This window comes from Myotis lucifugus, unplaced genomic scaffold, assembly GCF_000147115.1.
Source record: "Myotis lucifugus unplaced genomic scaffold, Myoluc2.0 scaffold_30, whole genome shotgun sequence".
NCBI classification, from domain to species: Eukaryota; Metazoa; Chordata; class Mammalia; order Chiroptera; family Vespertilionidae; genus Myotis; species Myotis lucifugus.
The window spans coordinates 2,844,236-2,870,660 of NW_005871078.1; the positions used below are offsets into that span (position 1 = coordinate 2,844,236).

Sequence of the window (26,425 nt, forward strand, 5' to 3'; positions counted from 1 at the left end):
GTATCTAGAACTAAAATTATCTGAAATTTTTGGGGGGCCAAGAGCCTGGACACATTTATTCATCTTCATTTATCTGAATGTAGCCTTAATAACTTGATCAAGCTCCACCCCACCGACTTTGATATGCAGATGAACTATGAAAATTAAGCAGACTAAAAATTTAAATTCAGTCCAATTTATAATTGTCCAAGTTTTACATTCTTCTTTTTCTTAAATCCTCACCCTTGGATACTTTCTCTATTGCTCTATAGAGAGAGTGGAAGGGAGGAAAGGAGGGGGAGAGAGAAACATCAACTGGCTGCCTCCTGCGGGTGCCCCCCAACCAGGGCTGCTGATCAAACGTGCAACCCAGGCATGTGCCCTTGACCAGGAATAGAACTTGAGACCCCTAGGTGTGCGGTCTGACACTCCAACCACTGAGCAACACCGGCCAGGGCAAGTTTGACATTCTTTAATCCCGTTAAATTTTCCTGAAGCTGCTAACAGCAGATTCCAAAAGAAATGACGTGAAGCTTGAAATGTTTACTTTTGATAGACACACTGAGGAATTTTTCTTAAATCAGGTCAAAACAAAATATTTGCTGACACTGACACAATGAAGGATGGAACGTCTTCTGAAATTTAAAGGAAGGGGTGGGAAAGATAAGGAGACCACAGGGTGGAAATGAAGGGTTCCCTATAACTCCTTTTCTTGTTAACGAACCCCACGGATCCGCGAGTTGCCTTGTGCCTTCAGTGTGTGTCTGCTCTGATTAGGCTTTCCTCTGGGCTGGAAGTACAGACACACAATCAGGAGAGATTTCTCTTGCTTACTCCCTTCCTCTCCCCGTCCCTTTCACCTAGATGTGCATTCCTGGCAGTCTGCCCAGGGCCTTGGCGGAGACAGAACTTTCCCCTGAGCTGAGCTGCAGGGAAGGGGGGACTGTCCCTGTGATGCAGGGGATCCGTCTGCACGACAGTGGGTCTCACCCTGGTGTTGCAGAGAAAGAAACAGCCTGTACTGTCACCAAAGCAGTGGCTACAAATTCTTATGAGAGCTCTCTCTGCCCCCATGTCCCCAGGGGAAGAGAGAAGAGCAATATCGCTAATGGTCTGAGGAAGAAAATGGGCAGGAAATGAAAGAAAGTTGACAGGGAATGAAAGAAATGAGTTATTTAAAAATATTGCACAGTTGCACAATATTGCCCCCAGCAACTCTGTAGATCATTTCCTAGAATGTAGAGAGGATTTGAAATATTTTTAAAAAATGGCTAGAAAAAGCACTCAAAAAACTTCCACATTCTCCCTGCATCAAATATACATGCAAAAAATGTAATAATGAGATATGTTAAAATTGATAAAAATATAGGTGATATAAAGACAACGGTTTTTAAAAAATCTTTTTGAAATGCCACTTTATAGCAGGTAGTGCTTAAATTACATTTTTAAAGTATGGTGTTCAAATGCATTTTCTTTCTTTATTTTCCTGGAAATCTGATTTTCTAAAGGCCATTAGCTCCACTCCAGTGTGGCAAAGGCTAAGGGGCCAGAATCATGGAACTACTGCAGATGCTGATTTTGACAGACAGAATGAATACTACAGAGTCAGACGACCATCTTTTGTCAACTGTGGAAAGGAAGTCTTGTTTGAAAATTCATCCTTCAACATTGATTCTTTTGGGTCAGGAGTGTAGCCAGACATTCGAAAATGCCACTGGTTCTAGCTAGCATATGTATTCCACCTGAGATGAACAAGATCTGGTCTTATGTCACTGATTTCTGTTCTCTCCCAAGCCCTTTACAGCCATGTGGGAAAGAAATGCTTTCCTTCTAAATTAATGAGGTTCCTCTAGCAGTTACCTGGAAAGGGCAGAGAAACCACATTATAACATCGAAATATCTTTTCTACAACAGGGATGACTACCGCGTTCTCTTTAATTTACCATGAATTTCACTAATATGTATTTAGCCTCATTGTTCTTTTTCAGGAAAATGGGATCAGTGAGATGAACTGATTTGTGATATTTCCAGGTAATGAGTGCAATTTCATATGCACTTTAAACATTCACTCTTAAATAGGCCGTCCAGACAGTTGCATCGGCTCCCTTCCTCACTGCTAAGCCCTCAGGTGTAACGTTTACCCTGCCCTGGGCTATGGAAGGCTTTCTGGGAACCTTTTAGAACGGTCAAGGGCATAAAGGAAATACATGCGGAAAGGGTGATCTTTTATAACCACTATATTCAAGTCAGGATTCGGTCTGACACTGAAATATACTTACTCAATGTAATTTATAGAAAGTATGTAGTTACTGAGTCTGAAAAATATCAGATCAATAACCCGGAAGACAAATAGTGATATTACCCACTTCACTCAAACTCCTGACAGATGGCGAGAATGATGACAATGTAATGTCCTTTCTGCATTGTGGTGGGGTATAAAAAGGATATAAAAGGAAGGACCAAGAGTACTTTTCTGCCACCATTACCTCTCCTTTACTTTCATGACATCCTCTTCTGTAAAGTTATAAAAATAAGTTCCTTTAGGAGCTATCAGTTTGTTTTGGGATGGACAGATGTTTTTGTCACACTAAACTTGGAAAAAATCCATTTACTATACCTGGAACCACTCCATGCTGTGTAAGGCACTTTATTTCGTAAAGTTATTCTAAAAAGATTTAAGTTGATAGCTAGATATGCTAATGTTTCTCTCACTAGAGATTCTTTCAAGATACCTTAATATGCCAATTAAGTCATTTTAGATGAAAACCTGCAGCAAGGATCCATACAGAATTAAAAATCATGTAGAGTCAACCATTTTTCATTTATGAATTCATTTAAGCAACTGGTAAGTGAAAAGGGGAAATGAATGATTCAATTGTGTGTGTGTGTGTGTGTGTGTGTGTGTTTTAAAGATGTTTGGCTGCCATTCTGTGGAGCAATATAAGGGAGTCTTTTAACTTATATGGATCAGGTTGGTAAGTTAGAAAAGATGACTCCACTGTATTTTGTACATTTGGTTTTACCAATCGCCATGGTATAGATCTGATATAGAATAGCAGGTGATGGATATAAAGTTCGGTCTGGAGGCTTCTGGTCTCTGTTCCGACCTGAATCTCCGGCCTCGCCACGAGCAGCACGATTCTCCGGCACTCATCGCTGGAGAGCAATGCCACTGCTTCTTCTCGATTCTGGACATCTTCCCCATTTATCTAGAAAACATATGAAAGTGGCACATTAGTTTCCATTTCCACAATGCTGCACACAATAAATGGCAAATATCAGCTCATTTATGGTAAATGTATGGACAATGAAGCTCACACAATGGGCTCATCTTCTGCCCCTCAGTGGTAAGTGCCTTCACTCAATTACGCGCTTACTGTAAGAGCCATATCGATCCCTGAAGGATGGCGGACATCAGAGGAAGCAGTTATGTTCATAAATGTCCAACCTGCGCCCTGGCAACATACATCTAGCAACACAATTAACCAGCCCCTGACAGGTGACGTTCATCTTTCTCCGCTCAGAGTAATGGAAGTGTCACTCTGAGATAATAGTGCTGGGGGAAGCAGTGTGGCAATACCACAACTGAAATCCGTCATCCTGCATGCTCGCTGCGAGCCAATTAGAGAGCTGCGGTATTATCTCTCACCAGGCCACGCTCCCAGGCCACTGATGATTGCGTTTTCATTTAATCATTTCATATCTGTGTGAGGGTCTGACTCAGTTGTCCCAAATCACTCTCAGAATGTCTTTCAGTGCTAGTCTAATCAAAAGAAGGAATACTTAGTAACATCCTCATCATTACTCCAGTTCCTCTCTAAGATTTATCCTTATTCTAAAACAGTAAAATGAATGCACTATCTTAAGATTCACCTCTTAAGTGTACTTAAAATACTTTTAAAAATTAACACAGAGTAAAATGAGCTTCTTTGCAAGAATGCTTTGTGAAAGAAATTGAGCTTGAGTAAACTTTTGACTAAAAAGGAAAGACTCCGGTGGCATTTAAAATATATCTATTTTTTTTCTTTTTCTAAGTTCTACTGACAGAGCAAATGAGGTTTCTAAAATTTGTATGTGAAACTACATTTTCATGCTTAAATGTATTTAGCTCTTAGTCAACCCGATTATTTTCTTTGGATATTTTAAATTTATTTTGTCTTATTGATTGTTCAAATCTGTAAAGACAATGAGATGTTTCACCCATAACCAAAATATATGAAAATAAATTTCAGTTGAAGAGGTCGACTAATTCTATCTCAAATAAGTATTAATTATATCAACAAATTAAAATGTGGCTGCACTGGCCATTTTCTTTTCAGTAATTAATCTAACATCTTTCACTAAGGATTTCTGCTTAAAAGCATGAATTAGACTACCGAGGTTTTCTCGTTGTGGGTCTCTAGGATTCTGGCTGATATTTGAGGACAGACTTAGTTATTTAAAAAAAGCCCAGGAAATCTCAACTTTGAGTCATAATAAATGATCCAAATCTCTAGACATTTATATACTTAACACAAATAAAGCAAACAATAATAGGCAAAGGAGGGAAAGTCACACAAACACATGTTGTATTTTCTTACTCTGATCAAAGGAATATCCATTAGTTTTTCACTCGTATATGGAGACAGGAAATTCTGATTTTATTAGTTTTAAGTGCATTTTCTTTTCTTTTTTTTCAATTCACAAATAACATTTACTAAGTTAGAAAATAGAAGCTATGATTCCAAAACGGAGACTAACGACTGGGGAGCATATCTTGTTGTTTTTTCATAAATATATATTTGAAGAGGTATTTTCCTACTGAATCCAAGGCCATTTTTCCTTAAATGAAGGTATGTTGGAGGAGATGGAATCCACGATGTCTCTTCCACCCCCAATTAGGTGTAGTTTGAAAACTTTTACTCTCTTTGAACTTTGAGGATTTATGTCCATTTCATAGAAATTCTTAGTAGTATATCTGCAATGCATCTACTTGCCTGTCAATCATGAACCTAGTCACCTCCCCTCCACTACAGGCACATTTGATCCTAAGGGGATTGAGTTGGATGATCTTACATAGCTTATCTTCATCTTTTCTAGTTAAAATAAAATTCTCACTACTTCTCCCTCCTACTCTCCATTCGAATATGTACACATACTGCCAAATTCTTCATCTAACTTTCACTTACCAGTAATCTAAATACTTTTTCATGTATGTTAGTTTAATGTTTCTATTATATTCCAAATATTACGGTGCAGATAATAATAGATAATAATACCTTTTTTAAAGAGGGCTATTATAAGGATTAAATGAATTAAGATATATAAATATGGGTTTCAATAAGTGCCTGGCACACTTTACTGTTGATGCTATTGTTGTTACTACTGTCATTATTTATATTTTAATCTTCTGTCAAGGAAAATTATTTTCTTCTAAATAAAGCAAATACCTATATTAAAATTCATGCACAACAATTAAATTCACAGTAGTAAACATGGTTCTATTTTAAAACGTCTCTTACAGAGCCATCAAGAAGCAATATATTTCTGTTTCATTTTAAGTCCTTTTATAGTTGATATGCATCTCTCTCCTCTTTGAAGTCCTAATGACCTAGAGCTATGGTCTCCGGACCTGGAAGTCAGTCCTTGTTTTTTTGGGGAAGGTGCTTATCAGATCATATGTTTTAGAAACACTTTGACATTCAGAATCATATGTGGAATGAAATGAACTTGTCACTGATACCTGGCATTAAATAGTGGTGTTTTGTTGTTGTTTTTCAAAACAAAGGCCACTGTAGGCAACTGGTTGGTAGGTCCTATTGTCCTCAGGACTTTAATTTGATCCCCTAACTGATGTTGGGGCAAGACCTGCAGCCATGGGTTTCAACAAAGATGCTTCTCAAGGAATGAGAAGATCTGAGGAATGGAATCAGCTAGAGCTTTCACCCTTCATTTGCTCTTATTCCTGCATGGTGGCTTGTAGCTACAGGATCGCTGGTGGGGAGTGGCTGCAAACACCAGCAGACAAAGGTCAGGACCCAGAAACAAGGGGAGGAGACAGATGAGTAGCATCTCACCGCAATTTAATGGGAGGCTTCCCTTTTTAAAGAAGAGAGGGACGGGGAACCAGGAGAAGGCAACATGCAACTTCTGTTGTAAATGAAGAACAACTTTGCTAGATAATATATCTGTCTCATTTTCTGTGGATGGCGATACGCAAATATTAGTTTCAAAATGAGTATTGCCTTAGCTGAGAGGAGGTTTGTGGCAATTACACAGATATATCAGGGAAGATCTCACTTTAGGCCCAGTCTCTTACATGTATGTGCATATGAGCATTGTGTGTGTGTGTGTGTGTGTGTGTGTGTGTGTAAAATGTTAAAATCCTAGAAATGGTTTAATGTAGCTTTTTTGCTTGACTATACCAATTTTCAGTTTTCCTATTTTAGTATATCAGAGGCAGCTGGGCAACTAAAATCGTAGACATCCAGCCACCTAGGGAATTTCTTATTTGAAAACACAAGACTCTTAGGCAGAAGAGAAATGATTCATTTCAAATGGGTTCATATTTTAAGGGGGAGAGGAAGAAGGTGGATGAAGTATAGAAATGTAGAGATGGGTAAAACAGAAATTGGTGCAAACGGTTATCCAAAGGGAAGAAAATAAGATGAGCAAGAAGAAACGCTGAGGACCACTCCGTGTGTAGGGGAGAGAAAGAAAGAGAGGGCTCGTTAGGAATCTTATGTCCCACTGTTCTGAGTTTTTGCCGGTTTTTGTCCCCAGGTAGTCCTTAGAAATACAACTGACTGTTTTGGCTGACATGAAATTAGGCTGCTTACACAGAATATTAAATCATATTATCCCAAGGAGAAACTGAAAATATAGCAGTCTCTCCTTTGGAAAGATGATCACAGGTGGCATTTAATCCTTCCCCGCTGGCTCAGAAATGCCTGGTCTTTATTTGGTGCTGCAATTTTGTGAGAGGACTTCCCCATATTAATTCCCGAGGACACATCTGATACCACAAACCTGTGGCAAAGGCACAGCAGATAGACTTGTCAAGCACTTGCAGAGAGAAAACACATAGGTGATAGCCGGAATATGTTCTCAGGAAGTCAGCTCATGCTTTCGCTTCTGCATAATCCCTACCCTGTATCAACCTCCTGCAAGGATCTGTGTGTGGATGGTGTCACTGGGTGAGGTCATCTAACAGGGAGGGCCAGGGTCTAAGTCATTTGGAAAAATTTAGCTACACAGTGAGGGCAGGATCACAGAGGTACTCTACTTAGGTCCTCATGAGCAGGAGATTAAAATCACAATCGCTCTAAAGAGATTCATTTAAATAAAAGCCAGCCAGGAAACTTGAAGGATAAGAAGTAAATCCCCCCTTTCTCCCACACTCATCTCCCTGGGAAAGGAGTCATTAATTCTTCATTACAGGGTATCCCCTAATCTCCCCATCAGCCATGTGGGAGCTATTTGTCTGCGGGTACAATTTTGTCACAGTTTTCTTTAATATAATTTCACTATCACCCTTAAGACTCTTTGTTTCCTGTGTGTGCAGACAGAATTGAAGGCTTTTTAATGTGACATGTATTTATTCATTAAGTGTGACATATTTCCACTGAATATAAAGTAACCAGACAGACAATAGCACTGTATCAGTTCTGCTGTTGTTTTCTCCATGAACCAATGCCATTAAGCAATGCCATATTGCCTGGCTAGTGTGGCTCAATGGTTGAGCATCCTCCCATGAAACAGGAGGTCATGGTATGATTCCAGGTCAAGGCACATGCCCGGGTTTTAGTCTCAATCCCTAGTAGGAGGCATGCAGGAGGCAGCCAATCGATGTTTCTAATTTATGTTTCTATCTCTCTCTCTCTCTCTCTTTCTTTCTCTGAAATCAATAATATACATATATTTGAGGGGGGGCGGGTCCCTCAGCCCAGCCTTCACCCTCTTGCAATCCGGGACTGCTGGCTCCTAACCACTCACCTGCCTGCCTGCCTGATCACCTCTAACCACTCTGCCTGCCTTCCTGATTGCCCCTAACCACTCGCCTGCCTGCCCGATCACCCCTAACTGCTTGCCTGCCTACCAGATCACTCCTAACCACTCTGCCTGCCTGCCTGATCACCCCTAACTGCTTCTGCCTCAGCCCTCGCCACTGGGGCTTCATCTGGAAGGACGTCTAATTAGCATATTACGCTTTTAGTATTATTGAGATATATATATATATATATATATATATATATATATATATATAGTAAAGAAATACCATATTATCCAGCAAATATTTTACCTAAAAACATTTTCTGCCCACAATATAGCCAACAATAAAGAAGTGTCAAAACATACAGTATGCATATGTGGAAACACATGTACTTGTTCCTACCCAACTCTAGCCACAGAACAAATAGACATAATTTTGAAAGCTCTATTCGTGGACCTAGCCTGTGGGAAAGTGGTTATCTGAAAACCAGGGAGGGAGCTAGTGCGGGCGCAGAGGGTACTGGGTGTGGCATGCAGATGTGAGAGGAAGAAGTGGCAGATGCACACAGCAAGGGAACAATGACAAAATATAGACCCGACATATCAGAAAATGTAGCCAACTAGAGTCATGTTATATGGGGAACAAAATTTTCCAGGCCTTTTAGCCATTGAGCATTTCACTCTATTATTGCATTGTGTAATGACTACTGGGCATAACATGACCCTGAGCGTCAAAAAAGGTTACATCCTTTTTGGTGTACTTAATTGGAGATGTTAACAAAGTGAACTACATTTAAAATTCTTTCCGAATAAAAAAAATTAAAATATTTTTGAAGCTTTCATTATAGATGATACCTTAAAATGGTACCCTTAATTCTTTTAAAAATATATATTTTATTGATTTTTTACAGAGAGGAAGGGAGTGAGAGAGCCAGAAACACTGATGAGAGAGAAACATCTATCAGCCGCCTCCTGCACACCTTCCACTGGGGATGCGCCCGCAACCAAGGTACATGCCCTTGACCGGAATCGAACCTGGGACCTTCCAGTCCGCAGGCTGACGCTCTATCCACTGAGCCAAACCGGTTATGGTAAGGTACCCTTAATTCTTGTTGAGGCTACACAAGTAAAGCTTTACTGCAGATTTTATTCATCTATCCTATCACGCTCTCCACTGAATATGTCTGTTTCACTTATTCACATGTGCATGAGAAGACATTAAACATATGGGATTAAACAAGACGAAGCCTTGGTTTCCAGGTTCACTTTCCTTCCCTTGATACGGTCAATGCCAGACACAGTCCAGTTTGCTAACTATAGGCCACCACTTAGGGAGCTCACGGAAGTAGAAATGATATATGTATCCTGGAAGTTTTCTGCAAACTAGTGGGACCATGACTAATTCATACTTTTATTCTTTTTAAATTGGAGCCCTAGTAAAGGGTCCTTGATGGAAAAGGAATTCTGTGGCATCCAGCGAGAGGAAGGAAAACTATGCAGAAGCGATGTGACTCAGTGCGCATCACCCTGAAGACGGGGAAGAAGAAAAGCAGAAGGCTGGGCGGGGTAACCCTGTGGGGTGCACCTGAAGTGGCAGGGGCACACCTTCATCATGTACCAGTATTTGTAATCAGCTGTGTATGCGGCCGTCTTCCTAATTACACGGGCACCGCCCCAAATGCTGGGATGGCATCTTGTCTATTTTTGAAGTCCTGTTCTAGGCACCTTGTTGAATCCAAATGTGTTGAGTTCAAAGAAACATTCTCTGGGGGTCGGTATGTAGTAAGAAGAAATGGGAACTATAGATCTGCCCTAATGACCAAAACTTTTGCAGAACGTTTTAACAGTTTGTAGCGTCCCCAGTTTGTCTTTTGCGTCCTCCCTCTTGTTTTGCAGCGGAACTCAACTCCCAAGGGCCTGAGCAGCCAGGTGGCTTTCTGGAGCCATTCTTCCTGGGAAAGGATTCAGGAGGGACAGAGTGGATCCAGGCAAAGTTAGGACAGAAACTTTGACTCTTAAGGTTATCTCTGATTTGGCCCCGAACTTTTCCAGTTCTGCAGCCCTCCTATGACCTGCTGACCTCTTCTCTTATTCGGCTGAAATGTAATGTTTCTATGTTTTCATGTGGAAAAGAAAGCATATTTCCCCCACCTGTCTTGAACAACTTATCAGTAAATAGTTAAAACTTCTAGCCTTCTAGGCTTTCATATAGTAATGGAACACTGGGATTTCTCACCTAAATTATTCTGGAAAAGGTAGCAATAACCGCTGCTGCTGCTAGTAATAACAGCAATGAATGCTGATTCCTCACCATGCACTGTGCTAAGAATATCACATGCATGATCACATCTAACCTTTGCAGCAATGTTTTATCATTATAGTTTTTTAAGATGTGGAAACAGGCTTACAAGAGAGTAAGTAATGTGCCCAAGTAAGTGTGAAGCTGGAAGTTAGAGTTAAATTATCTGAGTTCAGAGAGGGTACCCTCATCACTAATTATTAGCTAATAATTTTTAATAAATGGCACCATCCTCACTGGAAAAGTTATACCATTTTGTTTTGTAGATGTCACTACCCAAAGCAAAATCAACTCCTTTTCTCTAACATTTTATGTTGGACACATGCCCTGGCAGGTGTGCTCAGTGGTTAGAACATCAGCCCTTGCACCAAAGGATCTTGGGCTCCATTCCTGGTCATACCTGGGTTGCATGTTTGTCTCTGTCCCTGGCCGGGTGCATGGGAGAGGCAACCAGTCCATGTGTCTCTCTCACATCAATGTTCTTCTCTCTCTCTCTCCTTCCTTCCCTCCCTTCCTGCTGCTACTCTCTAAAAAGCAATGGAAAAAATATCCTTGGGTAAGGATTAATAACAACAACAAAAAAACAACATAAAACAAACAAAAAGAATTGTAGGAAACTGAAGGAAATAACCACACCACATACTTGCAAAATACGATCCCCTTCTCGAATCCGGCCATCTTTGGCAGCAATACTATTTGGATCTACCTGCAACAGAGAGGACATACATCTTCAACCGGATCTGCGATTTCTCCCCCCAAAATTTAAAACTATGGTTTTAAAAAATATTTCTAAAAACCTGGTTCACGATTCTCTATTGATTTATAGAGTGCATATCAAATGTTTCTCTGTGAAAAAAATTACTGGTTTTACAGCCACAGAGTATTCCATGGTGTAAATAAATGTATCCCAGCTTTTTTATCCACTCACTCCTCTACTGCTGGGCACTTGGGCTGTTTACAGATCTTGGCTATTGTAAAGAATGCTGCTGTGAACATAGGAGTGTATATATTATTTCTGATTGGTGTTTCATGATTCTTAGGATATATCCCCAGAAGTGGGATTGCTGGGTTAAAAGGTGGTTCCACTTTTAATTTTTTGAGGAAACTCCATACTGTTTTCCACAGTGGCTGCACCAGTCTGCATTCCCACCAGTAGTGCAAACGAAGATTCCCTTTTCTCTGAAACCTCACCAGCACTTGTTGTTTGTTAATTTATTGATGGTAGCCATTCTGACAGGTGTGAGGTGATATCTCATTATACTCTTACCTTTATAACAGCATGTATAGACCTGGAGATTATCATGTTAAGTGAAATAAGCCAGTCAGAGAAAAATAAATACCATATCTGGAATCTAATGACCAAAAGAAACTGGTGAACAAAATAGAAACAGAGGCATGAATATATGGAACAGACTGACAGAGGTCAGAGGGAAGGAGGTTGAAGGACACTGGCTGAAACAAGGTGAAGAGATCAGCCAAAAAACATACATACATAGCCCATGGACATAGACAACAGTGTGGTGATGGCCTGAGGGAGGGTGGGCAGGGGCTGGGTGGACGTGGGTAAAAGGAGGGGAAAATGGAGGACATCTGTGATAGTGTCAACAATAAAAAAAATTATACGGAAAAAAAAAATGTTGATTCTAAAAATGTAAATAAACTGCTTTAGAATTAATAATAATACAATTAAAAAGACTAGAGAAACCTTGATTTGAAGACCATTTTTCCTTCCCTCCCTCTCTTTCTTCCTGCCTTCCTTCCTTTATCTGTTCTTCCTTTTTTATATCATTCACTCATTTCTGTAGCCCAACTGTCAGACATGGTCTTCAGCTGATTCTAATACTTAGGATTCTCTGGACCAAGAAAATTTACTTTCTACTAGGGTGATTTTTAAATCCTGCCTTCGCTGTCTTAGAAAAGCTGATAGCTATACTGTAAGTCTATACTTTTTAAAGGATTTCTGTCTCATGAGCACATTAATTTATAAAGAGATTTATAATCTATGTTGCTTCAAAATTAAAAAGTCCTACCCATGTAGATTATTACTAGACACTAAATATAGGGTGAAATATATTAACTAAAATGTTTTAGAATAAATAGATATTTAGGGCGCAATTAAGATTTTATCAATATTTTAACACATCAAACTTAAGTGTTGACTTACAGTTTACTGGGGGTAATTCCACCTATCACATTTCACACGATGGCTTCAAATAACCATTTATTTGAGCTTATTTCATCAAAGTTTGTTGTTGTTTTTTTTTTGTTGTTGTTGTTGTTTTAGCAACCTATTTCAAGTGTTGCATGAGGTTGATCCATCCTATCCAGATGTTAGATATTACTTGTTTATTAGGTGGTGCCACCTAATAAATGAGTCTTAAGTGATCAATCAAAAACATGCAAGAGGTATAAGAAAAACATTTCTTCCAATACGTGTGTTCAGTTCCTGTGGCTTGTTTACTACCCCTGGAAAATAAAGTTCTAAAGCTGACATATTTAAATAGTAAACAGAGACTTACTAGGAGGAAGTGAGGAGTGATTAATCAATTGTAACCTGTTTAGAAGCCATTCAGAATCTAAAACTTTGTCCTCAGAACTGTTATTAAACTTCTACATTTGTCCCTCTGTACATATTACAAAAGAGAATCCTGCAGGTGTTTTCCTTATACTTCCTCACCATAATTGCAGGGATTATCATAGCTGTACATTAAAAAGATGCATATAAACTAGATATTTGCTATAGATTTTTCCATTGCAAGAGCCAGTCAGTAAATTCTTTTTTAAAAAAATTATCTTTAATGTTGAAAGTTTACAGATGTCCTCTTCCTTTTCCCTCTTTGCTCCCTCCCCAGGCCTGCACCACACTATTGTCTGTGTCCATGGGTTATGCATATATGCATATAAGTTCTTTGGTTAATCTCTCCCCGCCTCTCTGAGATTCATCAGTCTGCTGCATGCTTCAATGTCTTTGGGTCTATTTTTTTTTTATCAGTTTATCTTGCTCATTAGATTCCACATATAAATGAGATCATGTGATATTTGTCTTTCTCTGGCCAGTCAGTACATTCTTTGGTAAAGTGATAAAGAGTAGAATTTACATTTATAGAGCTGTATAGTTTTCTAAGTGCATTAATTACATTATCTTTTACATTGTCTAAACATCTCTTTAGAAACAATGAGATAAGCATTGCTGTACTAAGTTTCTAGCTGAAGAAACTGAAGCTCAGTAAGTCAGGTAATGTTTTCAAGATCATGGCCAAGAAAACTTGGAACAGCAATTAGTATCTAGTCTACTTTCGGCATATATATATACACACACACATATATATACATATATATACACATACATATACGCACATGTACATTTATTTATACATGCATATATGGAGGATTTAGATAATATATACATGTACATATGCATATATACATATATTTACATAAAGAGGTGATTTTTAATCTTAAGTATATATAATTAAAAAAATCATACCTTACCACTTCTCATAAAAATGATTCTTTTGGGAGTTAAAAAAAATCACCTATAATAATAAATTTTGCTTCACAATTTTTCAAAGTAATTAACACGAAGGGTGTTTCACATTCAAGTACCTCATTTTTTAAATAGTAATTATGGGGTTGCATAAAACAAACTAATAGATGCATGCCTTGAATATTCAAATTTATTAATGCTGTCAGCAGAGTAAAATATGTGATTGTTGTGAATATTAGATTTAGAACAATTAGTCAATGCTATTGTTAACAGCACTGATAGAAGACACAGTGGAATGGAAGGACAAATGTTTGCTGATCAAAAACTTTGCTTGACTTCTTGCATACTTATGGGCATTTATTCAAATTTAGACAATGTTACTATTTTTGCTTTTTTCCCTTACTGGGATTCTGTGGTGAAAGATCTGCATTAAACAAGCTGATAATAATTACATTACTTGGGCACCATCATTTACTTTCCTAATTGAAAGTGACAAGTGTTGGAACATGGCCAATTCTTCACATTCAAGCCTCCCAAGGATTTTCTCATGGTGAGTCACTTTACTCCATTCCTCACAGTCTCCCTCCTCTGACCTCGCTCCATGGCCTTTCTTACCTCGCTGACATAAATGCCGGTGTCTTCTTCATCATCCGTGCGGTAACAGACTGTCAGGCCCAGCTTCTCTTGACTGCTAACACGACACAACTCGACCTCCTGAGAAAAACGCACGCACAGTGACATTTATCTCAGAGAGGAATCCCACAGCAGAACGGAGAACTCACGGATACTCTGAGTTTCCCTGGGCTGTTTTCATGATTGCCCAACTTCTGAAATTAAGTTGTTACCAAAATCATCAAAATAGACCTTCAATGTTCATTTCTATATATTTAAGCCAACATTTCCAATGTCATTGTATAGTTGGAAATGTGCATTTTTTGCATGAAATCATAAGCTTAAAACCCCTTAGAAATCACACAATGAAGTATAAGTAAATGTGCACACATTAATATGATGGAATCAATAACATATTTGAGAATGTCCAAGTAGATGGCAAAATGTTCATTAAAATATTGAGAGTCACTGTGTCTTTCTTTGTATTTTAATAAAAAACAGTTCAAATAAAAAAGACTATATTAGATTCTACATTAATTCTTCTTTTGAGTTCTATCCAATTAGATAATAAGCAAGTATTTTGTGTGGCTCAGGTCAAAGTTTCTATTATTTGGTAGAAGTTCTCGCCCTTGAGATGAAATGGGTTCATCCAGACTGAAGGGAGAGACCCATCAACAGTCATGTGGGCAGAGGCAATGATTCAAAATGCAGCAGTAAATGAACAAGGAAACACATTTACTGAAACACATGGCTAAGAGGCTTAGAAAGTCAGTCCTTAGGTAATGTATATTGAATCTATTTCCTGATTTATGTTCAGCAGAATAATAATAAATTTCAGTGTATTTCAGTTTTATATAATGAAATAGACTTGTACTATTCTCGGCAGCAGATGACTTTAGGATAAATTGCATAATTCCAAGGACTAAAACACAAATTGGAATTCTCATCCTGGAGCACCTGTTCCAGTTGGATGGAGAATATAAGGCCCTTTAGTAAATCACCTGATGAGAAAGAACAAAGTACATTTAAATAGAAACTGACGTCTGGATTACGTTTCTAGAACTCGGGCCCCGTGGGAACTGCAAACATTCCTGTCTTGCTTACTGCTCCTTCTCCATGGTCTACAGCAGGGATGCACTGAGGGCAGACACTGGTTGAAGGGTGATTGCTTTTATTTCAAAATCTGTCCTAAATGCTTGCAACTTTCTGTGAAATAATAATTAAGTCATCTTTACTCTTTTTTAAAATAATATTTTTTATTGATTTTTAGAGCGAGGAAAAGGAAGAGGGAGAGAGAGAGGGAGAAACATCCATGTGAGAGCAAAACACTGATCAGCTGCTTCCTGCACGCCCCTACCCAACCAACTGAGCCACACCCGCCAGGGCAGTATTGCCTCTTAATTGAAGGTTGATTGTGTGTGTGTGTGTGTGTGTGTGTGTGTGTGTGTGTGTGTGTGAATGAAAATATTTCAAAGATTGATATTAATAAATAATCCACCTAACTGTCTACAATCTGAAATAACTACCAGGACTAAATAAAGAAAAATTCACTTTATTTTAAACAAGAGGATACTTCCCAGTATATTCTGCGTTACATTTGAAGTAGCCTCCCTTTCAATTTTGCATTTCAGTGAAGTCTTTGTCTTTGAATAATAATCATTTATTTTAATGACATGCTATAAACCACAGGTAAATCCTTAGCAAGGGTAAACTATCATAAGCTCCAGTGACCAATAATTTCACAGCTAATATGAAATCAAATAAAATGGCAATCTCCTATCTTGAGACATGCACTTCAAATTGGTGAATCACATAAAACAATGAATGCTGACTTTCTAACTGGTGGGCAAATATACTCTAAATTACATTACAATGATTAAAAAGGGCATGGTGTATGCTGAACAGTAAAGAAAAAAAGATGAAAAATCTTTTCACCTAAAGGAAGAATTGGGGGGAAAAGTGATATGATTTGGCACCAGAAGCAAAAAGTAAAACCGAGCAAGGGTATTTTCACAACTGGCAATAATTAATGCCTCCAGAGGGAAAGACTACTTGACTAAAACTGGGACATTAGGAAGGAATTACCACAACAAAAGAGCTCCAATTACAGCAGTGAAGTACACAGTTGAGGAGTAAAGAAGCTTGTGATTCCTAAGAGGACTACAAGGAAATCTAAACACCCATAAAGAACTGAGATTGGGACCTTTAAATTCAAGCAAATGAAGAGCCTTCGTTAAAAGCTGAAATCCATTGACTTTTAATGTCCTGCCAACAGCACAGGAGAAAGTCCCTTCCCAGTGGGAAGTTGTTTCCCAGGGGAGCATTCCTTTCCTGAGTGTGTTCTCCACTTGCTCAGTCAGTGGTGTGCCCTGGCTTCATGACTGTTTAGAAGATGCATATCAAAATACTTTCCAATAAAATGGAACCGATACATTAAAATAAAAAGGGCTGCCCAGCTGGTGTTGCTCAGTGGTTGAACATTGACCTATGAACCAGGAGGTCATGGCTTGATTTCAGGTCAGGGCACATGCCTGGGTTGTGGGCTCAATCCCCAGTGTGGGGTATGTGTTATGCCCAGATTTCAGGATCCCCAAGAGACCACCAGGGAGCCAGCCGTGTCCGATGCAAAAGCAAAGAGTCTTTGTTCGAGCTAACTCGAGCTCCCCCACGCTTGCCGACGCAGCGGCAGGAAGCAGAGAGAGAGAGAGAGCTTTGTGTGGAGCGGGGTTTTATAGGGGGGGTTGGAGTAAGGGGAGGAGAGAGGACTGGGGGCCCTGCCGATTGGCCAGGTGCAAGCCGGTGTCTTGTTACACAGGATGTGGTTGTGTCTATGGTGCGCACTTCCCTTGATTATCATTGGTTAGTTTAAAGAAATCCTAGGTGTGGCTAGCAGAGGCTTGCGCTTCCGGGAAGAAGCTCCTTGCTGAGCACATGGCCGCTGCCCAAAAATGGAGGATTCAGGGCAAGATGGAGGGCGTAGCCCTCCCTTTCAGTATGCAGGAGGCAGCCAATCAATGATTCTCTCTCATCACTGGTGTTTCTATCTATCTCTCCCTCTTCTGTCCTCTCTGAAATCAATAATAACATATTTTTAAAAATTAAAAGGGCAGAATCTACCCTTTTTACCACAAATAAAAGCATTTACCCAAGAATCACAGGGGAAAGAAGACTAAGATCCTGAGGTCAAAACAACTTTTCAATATTGTCATCATATTGGACCTAAGCGAATGGGTGAAACAGGTCTCAGTGTTCCCTACAGCACCTTTGTTTTCAACATCTCCCTTTTATAAACACTCAGCACCCTCAGAATTAATTTGATCTCCCTGACGTTCTTAAGGACTGCCTGCCTGTCTAGGTAGCCAGTGGTGTTTCAGGTGTGCCACCACGATTACCTGTCTGCTAAAAATATCTGGGGTTTGGTATGATCTTTCATTCTCTCAAAGGTAGCTCTTGAGTCATAAAGAAAATTGGTAAGTCCCTATTTCTTAAAGGGATCATCATTAAAATTACTTAAAATGTGGGCCATCCAGGGGTCAATACATACTAATAAAGACTGAAAATACCAAGCTTTAATTCAAAAGACCAACTTTTTGGTGTCACGATTTCAGGCTCTGAAGGAAACTCAAGTGCGATTCCCTGGATGCCACAAACCACCACCGTACACCAGTCCCAAGTGTGGACCTGCATTTCTTTCTCTGGTTGAGAATGCCTCAGACACTACACATTGCATATTAGTACCCAGATGCATACGCTTTAGCATCAAAGTTCCTTTAATTGTATGACAAAATAACTAACACGCAGCTACCTGTAGAGCATGTTGTTTGCAGGAGGCAAGGGTGGCTTGGTCAAGCCTGATTCTCTGAAAGGAATGCTCGGGCACGGGTTGCATTTAGCATTCCCTTCACAGTGCACCCAGACTCTGATTTCTGAAGAAATAACCTCCGGTAATAGAGGATGCTTTCCCTAACAACGCCCCTACCTTTCCCCCTGTCACAGGGAAGCTGTTTGATGAAAGACATAAAAGTGAAATGCTACCTTCTGCACATTTTCTGCACGGAGACAATCCAGGGGCGTATACAAATCAAAGCCGAGCCGATGCTCCCCATCCATAAGTCATTCCTGACTGCGGTGGAAGGAGCACTTCACAGATCTGGGGAAGCTACATTCATTTTGGCTCCCGTGTGCTTTAAGATGCTATGTTCTGGGAATATGTACAAAGTCCCTTTAAAAAAATCAAATCATGGTATCTAATCCTGTGAGAAATTGATTATGTGGAGGTTGAGGGTGGAGCCTGAGATTGAAGTTAGAAAAGCTTGCTGTGAATCATCCTTCTAATCTTAGAATGACAAGAGGGGGGATTTTACATCCATCGGTTAGACGACAGTGCTGGGAAATGTATCTATTTTTTATAATTGGATCTAGGGAGAAAGTAGGAACTTAAAAAGAAATAACACTATGCTTGCTTTTGCTTTCTAGATAGGACTTTCCTGTTGGAGGAAGAACTGAGGCTTGCAGCCGCCTGTCACGGCTTTTGAAGCAAATTGTTTCTAAACTCCAAAGAGCTCAGAGGTCTGTGCCACAGAGGTTTTTCCCCTGATTGAGAAAATTCAGAGGCTGCCGGAACTACTCAAGTCTGGAGAAGAGCCAGAGCTAGACACGATGGTCACTGATATTAACTGACAATCATGGGAGAGAGGGGCTATTGTGTCCACACCTTCCTTTTTATGTAATTTGTTTTGCTGCTTTTTATTTATCAGACAACATATGGACTACTATACAAGTTAGTATTACTCATTGTCTTACATTTTGTATTTTTTAAAGATATTTTTATTGATTTCAGAGAGGAAGGGAGAGAGAGATAGAAACATCGATGATGAGAGAGAATCATTGATCAGCTGCCTTCTGCATGCCCCCAACTGGGGATCAAGCCCACAACCCCAGGGCATGTGCCCTTGACTGGAATCGAACCCGGGACCCTTTAGTCCCCAGGCCAACACTCCATCCACTGAGTCAAATCGGCTAAGGCCCATTTTGTATTTTTTTAAAATATAGTTTTATTGATTTCAGAGAGGAAGCAAGTGGGAGATAGAGATAGAAACATCAATGATAAGAGAGAATCATTAATTGGCTGCCTCCTGCATTCCCCCTACTGGGGATCAGGCCGCAACCCAGGTATATACCCTTGACTGGAATTGAACCCGGGAGCCTTCAGTCCATAGACAGATGCTCTATCCACTGAGCCAAACCGGCTAGGGCTTACATTTTGTATGTTGATTAGTAACTAGAAAAAAAGCCATACTTAGATATTTCAACAAAATATTTATTTAAAAAATAAAATGGAAAATATGAAAATTTTAACCCCCACAGGTAAGAGAAGCCTAGATACTCTACTGCAGCAATTTTCAACCTTTTTCATCTCATGGCACACATAAACTAACTACTAAAATTCTATGGCACACCAAAACAAATATATATTTTTTTCCCTATCTGGCAATTAAAAAAACAGTATAATTTTGATTCATTCACACTGGAAGACTATTGTCATGTTGCCTGTTGTCATTTTTTAATTTGACAGTCTAAGGGAAAAGAGGTCAGTGCCCCTGACTAAATAGTTAGGTATTGCATATTTGAAATTTTTTTTTGGTATGCCGGTTGAAAATTGCTGCTCTGCTGTGAAAATATTGCTTTAATGTCATTATCTCCTGGATAATGAAAGCCAGGTATAATACTTAGTGAGAAATAAATAATAAAAGTCCTAGAGTACCCAAATTGCTATTACAACACTTCAGGCCATACACCCCAACTCCAAACATTCATAACAAGTAGTTGCAACTAGTAACTAAGTCACATTTCATAGAGACATTAGGGTGAAAGCAAAAACAATGTGGCGAACACTAACATTTCTAACCCAACCCCTAATTCCATCATTACTTTTTCAATTATTTTGTGGTGAAATGTGGGTAGTGTTTAATTCTCAAATACCTACTCTTAGACACCTTCTGGATTCTTTGGGAAATAAAACTGACACATTTTTTCTAGACCTAGGTGTCTGCTTCTCACGATGGGCTCCGCATTGCCTTAGGAAGCCATAAATTATTCATTTTGAATGAATTTTATACTTTAACAAAAAATAAATATCAATAATGGATGTCATGAGTTCTGGGCCAGGAACAGAGAATTTGGTGAGTCTGAGAGATGGTGCACCAGCTTTGTATTGTTACTTCTCCAGTGCCAACTAGAGAATCAGGCCAATTGTCCTTTAATGGGCTTTCACCCAGTCCTGCTCTAAATCAAAGAACAAAAGCATGGGAGGCAACAAGGGAAATGCTTTTGTTTATATCTTCAGATAGGTTATTTTTTTCTATTTTGATTATGTATCTTTTGAGAAAACTGAAGTTGATTTTAGATATTAGGATCATGTGATTTACCTTTGTAGGAATCCAGAAATACAGAGTTTTCATATTTGGCTTCTGAGTTTTTGTTTGTTTGTTTTTTAATAATTTTTTTCATGGATTTTTTAGAGAGAGGGGGAAGAAGAAGGAGAGAGAGAGGAACATCAATGTGACAGGAAACATTGATCAGCTGCCTCCTGCATGTCCCCTGTTGGGGAATGAGCCTGCAACCCGGGCATGTGCCTTGACTGGGAATAGAACTGGCAATCTTTCACTGTACAGGATAATGCCTAACCAACTGAGCCACACTAGTCACGGAATTGACTGCTGAGTTTTGAACAAACATTAAAATGATCATGTGTTAGCTTACTAATGGCATTGCTAAATATCCAGTCATTTGTGGCCAGATTTTGTGATTTATACGTTAGCTCCAACAAAATAGTTCAACATGCCATAAGCAATGTGTAGAATAGACTATTTCTAAAATGTCATTTCCACATTAGCTTCACTTTTAAAACATCCACTTTAAACACTCCACTCTCTGATCAGCTCAGATACTCTTGAATTCCCACTCTTTGCTCTTCCATTAGACCTGAAACCTAATGATCCTTCTAATTTTCACGATCAACGATTCCATTAGGCCTTCTCCTCTCTCCTTGCCCAGCATGGAATCCTCAGTTAGTCATAATAATCTGTTATAAACATCCACAACTCCCTTATTCTCTGCGTCTACAGTATCACTGAGTGAAGGGCCAGTCAATCACAGTTAAGTCCAACGATTCCCTTCCTGTATTCCTACCTGAGCAGCTGTGTAGTCCTGGAGAAAAATACACAACCATGCTTATCACACTGATGCTTCCACTGTAAATGTTTTACCACTGTAAACTCATCACTTGTCTAGTTGTACCTCTTTTCTCAAATGTCCAACAGACCCTGCCCACTCTCATTGATGACCTCACCTCGTAGTTCATTGGACACTGGTAGATAATTACCACCTCAACTTCCTATTCTCCCAGACTGATATTTCACACCCCTTTTCCCTGCTACAGTGCCTTCTCTCTCTTCACTCTTAGATAATCATCCTGCTCCATGCTCCATGGAGAAAAAAAGTGATGAAATTGAACTGACTGCATCTTCCCTCCATTCAAAGTAGCAATCTAAATTCATCTGTAACCACCTCGCTGTCTATCCCTCTATTATAATAAAAGAAAGACACCCAATTCTTTCACAAGGCAATGCCTCCCCTCATGCTTCATTATTCCTTTTTTATTTTTCAAGAGTTTTTCTCATGGAATTATTCCTTCTCTTTCTCTTGTGTCATCAGTTTGTCTTGTTAGATCATTTTCATTGCTATTAACCCTCCCCTCCCCCCAAATCATTAATAAATTCACATGGGGTGGCTAGGAGGAAATCCAATAGAGATGGTGATCAGCTCTAGGTTGGGGTTGTTGGAACAACCTAATAAAAGTGCCTTGGAAGAGATCATAAAATTGACCGTGGGGTTCATCAAAACCAAATTTCCAAGCAGAGAACCTCTCCATGAAAGAAGACAGAGATAGGAAACAGCATGTTATGATAGAGGAGCTTTCGTAGGTAATGAGTATGAAGCTGAGGGTGTAAGATTTGAGTAGATGAGATGGCATGGTAAAAAATAAAACTGGAGAGGTAAACAAGGGCCATACCCTGAAAGGATGACCACAACATGTTAAGTAACTTGGACTTTTTGCAAAAGTAAAAGAGGAGTCATTGTAAAGAAAATACAGCCTGATTTATAGTTTGGAAAGATGGCTTCAGCAGAAGCACAATGATCTTACTGGTTCTTATATTATTCTTTAATTTTCACCTGGGATGGAACATTGGAGGATTTCCAGGAGAAGAGTGTGTTGGGGTGGCAAAATCACTGTTTGGAATGAGAGAACCTGGTAGAAGCATGTTATGGAGGTAAGATGCTTGGAGACAAGAACAAGGTTGAGAAGCTAATGTTTGCTGTAATGTAAACGGAGTCAGGGTGATTAATACAGGACTTCAAGAGAGAAGGGCTTGAACTGAAAAATTTCTTGGTATTCTTTCCACCCTTCACAGTGAACTTAAAAAGAAGAAATAGCACACCGAACTTTTACATGGAAATACGGTCCATTCTCTGAGAGGCTCAAACATCTATTGCCATATTGATGGTGCTGCTTTTCACCTGGTCCTGCTGGCTATTGTATCTCCACTCCTGGCATCTGTAAATTGTCTTTTCTTTGAATTACTGAAAATAGCTTTTTCAAAAGAAAGTGTTAACAGCATTTCTTTGAGATTAGCTATGTGCTCTCCACAAAGTAAATGGTCAAAAGGACAGGGTGTGCCTTTGTGCCTTGGAAGTCCCTGATTCAATGACTGCACTTCTTGGTGACATTCATTGTCATGCTTTTGAGCTGGCTATGTTTTCATTAAAGAAGATACCGTCTACTTTTGGGATGCTGTTTTAAAGTAAACAACAACAACAACAAAATAGTCCATCATTTTGAAGAGGCAGGCGTTTACTTGAGAAAGGTAAAATATCTATCCTTTACCAAAATATAAGGATCTATATAGACAATCCATAAGTATTCTGGGTGGCAAAATAAGCATTACAGAAGAATAACAGCAAAATTGAAACATTCACAAAATGATCCTCTACCCTGGCCGGGTAGCTCAGTTGATTAGTGCATTGTCTTGATATGCCAAGGTTGGGGGTTTGATCTCTGGTCAGGACAGATAGGAAAAATCAACCAATGAATGCATAAATAAGTGGGACAACAAATCAATGTTTCTCTTTCCATTTCTCTCTTTCTCTAAAATAAATTAAAAAAATTATCCTTAAGAGTACCTTCAAGGGAATTTAGTAAACTTGGACTGAACTAGGTTATAAATATCAACATTGGGTGTCAAGCTATGCTGGTAAGGGTTATCATTATTTTATTTAATGGGTAACAATGTCATTGGCAGCCATCATTTTTGGAATACTGGAAGCCCTGTTAAATATTTGGCAAAGAAGTTGAGACACTGCTTGCCCCTTGAGATGCAGGACATATGGGTAGGGACAAAGAAGCAAAAAAGGGAAAATGAAGAGACAAGGGTTGCAGTCTAATATAAGTCTAAGAAGGAGTATATTTAGGTTTGGTGGGATTAAGATCGCTCCAAAGGGCACAGAGTTTAGGAGGAATAGTTATTGTGAATTTGGGCTAAAATTTAATGAAAGGAAAGAATGTGGGCCATGTTAACAAAAACTACTTTTTGAAATTCAATGTAGATATTAATCTAAATTTATCAAATAACATTCCATTTATTAAGCTTCATGTTGGGTCAGTATATTAACATGCAATAGACTTTTTGTGCATGAACAATAGTGTAAATATACTATTTGCTTCATTGTGGGTCAGATTAATTGTAAAAGTCATACAAACACTACATTACAAAACATTACATAGAATAAATCTGTGTTCTGAAAGTGGATCAAAGAAAGAAATGTTTCATGATATTATATTTTATACCCAATATTTAAGACATTGGTTGAAAATATAATCAAATAATGAATTAAATTATTTTCTTGTTACGAAAATCCATAATATTGTCTGCCTTACTATGATCATCTAAAAATATGGTACTCTGTTCCAGCATCTGATGGTCAGTAAGAATCTTGATCCACAAGATTACTACTTATTAAAAGATTCTGGTATTGCACATCTCAAAATTAATATCACAGTGTAAAATCACAAATCTCTTTGTAAATACATAGCGATTAATTGTAGGTAACTAGCTGATTCTGAATTCATGCATTATACCATATTTGGTAGGTTCAACATTTTGCCACAGGCCATGAGCCCCAAGTGTCCTAAGAGTTCATTTGATAGCACAGATTTCAGATTTTTCTGTCTCTTCTTTTTGGAGCTGGCTCTCCTACTTCCTTTTTAATGCCAGTCTATTATGATACATGAAATGCACTACATCCTTATTGTACTGGCAATAAAATTCTAATAGCATGCATTACAACCAATTAGTAGACCTGAATATCTCCTGATCTGATGAATGAGAAAGGAGGGTCTACATTTATCTATTTCAGATATTAGACATTGAATTCCAGACTAGGAGACGCCCGAGTTTATGTTAACACAACAGAAATTGGTCAACCCCCCTCAGAACTTCCCTTTATTTAAAAACCATTCAGGAACTTTTCCAGCATGTGTTATTAGGGAAACACAAAGGGAAGATTAACAAAGCAGTAGAAGAAGGGGAAATAAATAAACCTGTTGACAAGATGAACTTTATTTCCATCAGCTGGTTACTGGAGCAGGAAATACAGGCTTTTCTAATAAAGTGGTGGGCTATTATTCCAACTTTTCTCTAAGCTCTTTCATAGTGGGGGGTGGGGAGCTTTTTATGTGGTCATCATAACAGGAAAAGTACAAGACTTTTAAACCAGTCAAGATCCCATAAATGTCATAAAAATTGTCTCACATTATTTTTTCCTATTCTTTTTCTTGTTTGGTAAAGTAGCATTTTCATACAATTAAATAGGTTCACATTCCCTCATAGATATTTCTGATCTAACCAAGGAAACTAAACACTAAAATAGATCTATTACAAAATATAACAAAAGATAAGGTTATAAAATGTGGAACTAAAAGCTTTGTGTTTTACTCAACATTTTTACCTTTTCTTCAAAACACTCAAAATATTTGATGAGGTGTTTTTTGTTTTTGTTACTCAAGAAGCAATATATGCATTTTAAACATGCCCAGTCTAAGAAAGGAGAAAGTTCATTTGGGGGAGGTACTGTACATTCTTAAATTCTACTGAAGCTCCCTCAAAATGTATATAACATTACTTAAAGGCATAATTGCATGTCTGCATATTTTCTAAATTTGATCAGGGCTCCTTATCTGTACCCATAGCTTCATAATTAAAAATAGACTGCAATATTTTTCACAAATATTATCTTATCATGTGAGCCTGTAAATTTCTCTACGACTATATATATATATATATATATATATATATATATATATATATATGTACCCTCTCTCACATATGTATCGATTTATTCTAGATAGTTTAATTTCCCCAGTGACTGGTGCATAGGTATGTAATTGTGTTTGTATAATCTGGGTGCCAACTTGTATCATCTTAAAGGAATTTGAGTAGCATTTTATGACCCGAGATAGATAATTAAATACAATAAATAATGAGGTTAATTGTAAAATTTTTATTTATTTAACATATTTATTTATTAAAATTATTCTACTCAACTATTTTATGTATTGCTGTTTCCCTGGGCTTTTGTGGAGAATGCATGCTTCTCTACTTGCTACTAACAAGATTAGTCTGATCATTTTGGCCACTTGAAAATTAATTTCAATCATTGCATTATGTATTATGCAGCCTAGTTTGGTAACTACATAAGAACATGAATCATCAAAATTAACCTGACCTACATCAGCATCTGTTCACTACCACATAATTTATAATAGCAAAGTATCATAAATGCCCTCTATGTCCAAACTATCAGAGTTCTTGAATACTAGTAAATAAGGAATATGTAAATGGTGGGTTTTATGACTCTGAAGAACTTTTACAATATGAAAATGATCATGATAAACACTACATAATAAAGCAGCACACAAGTTTACATAACATATAATCTCTCCTCCTCCCATCCCCTTT

At 38.5% G+C, this 26,425-nt stretch overlaps 1 protein-coding gene across 1 annotated transcript in view; it reads right to left on the reverse strand.

Annotated features, from left to right (window-relative positions):
* Nucleotides 1-26,425, reverse strand: part of PDZRN4 (PDZ domain containing ring finger 4) — a 63,825-nt gene that overhangs the window by 6,752 nt on the left and 30,648 nt on the right. The window contains 3 exon segments of the mRNA XM_023752267.1: nt 3,087-3,188; nt 10,893-10,955; nt 14,352-14,450. Of these exon segments, the coding sequence (XP_023608035.1) occupies nt 3,087-3,188; nt 10,893-10,955; nt 14,352-14,450 (264 nt within the window).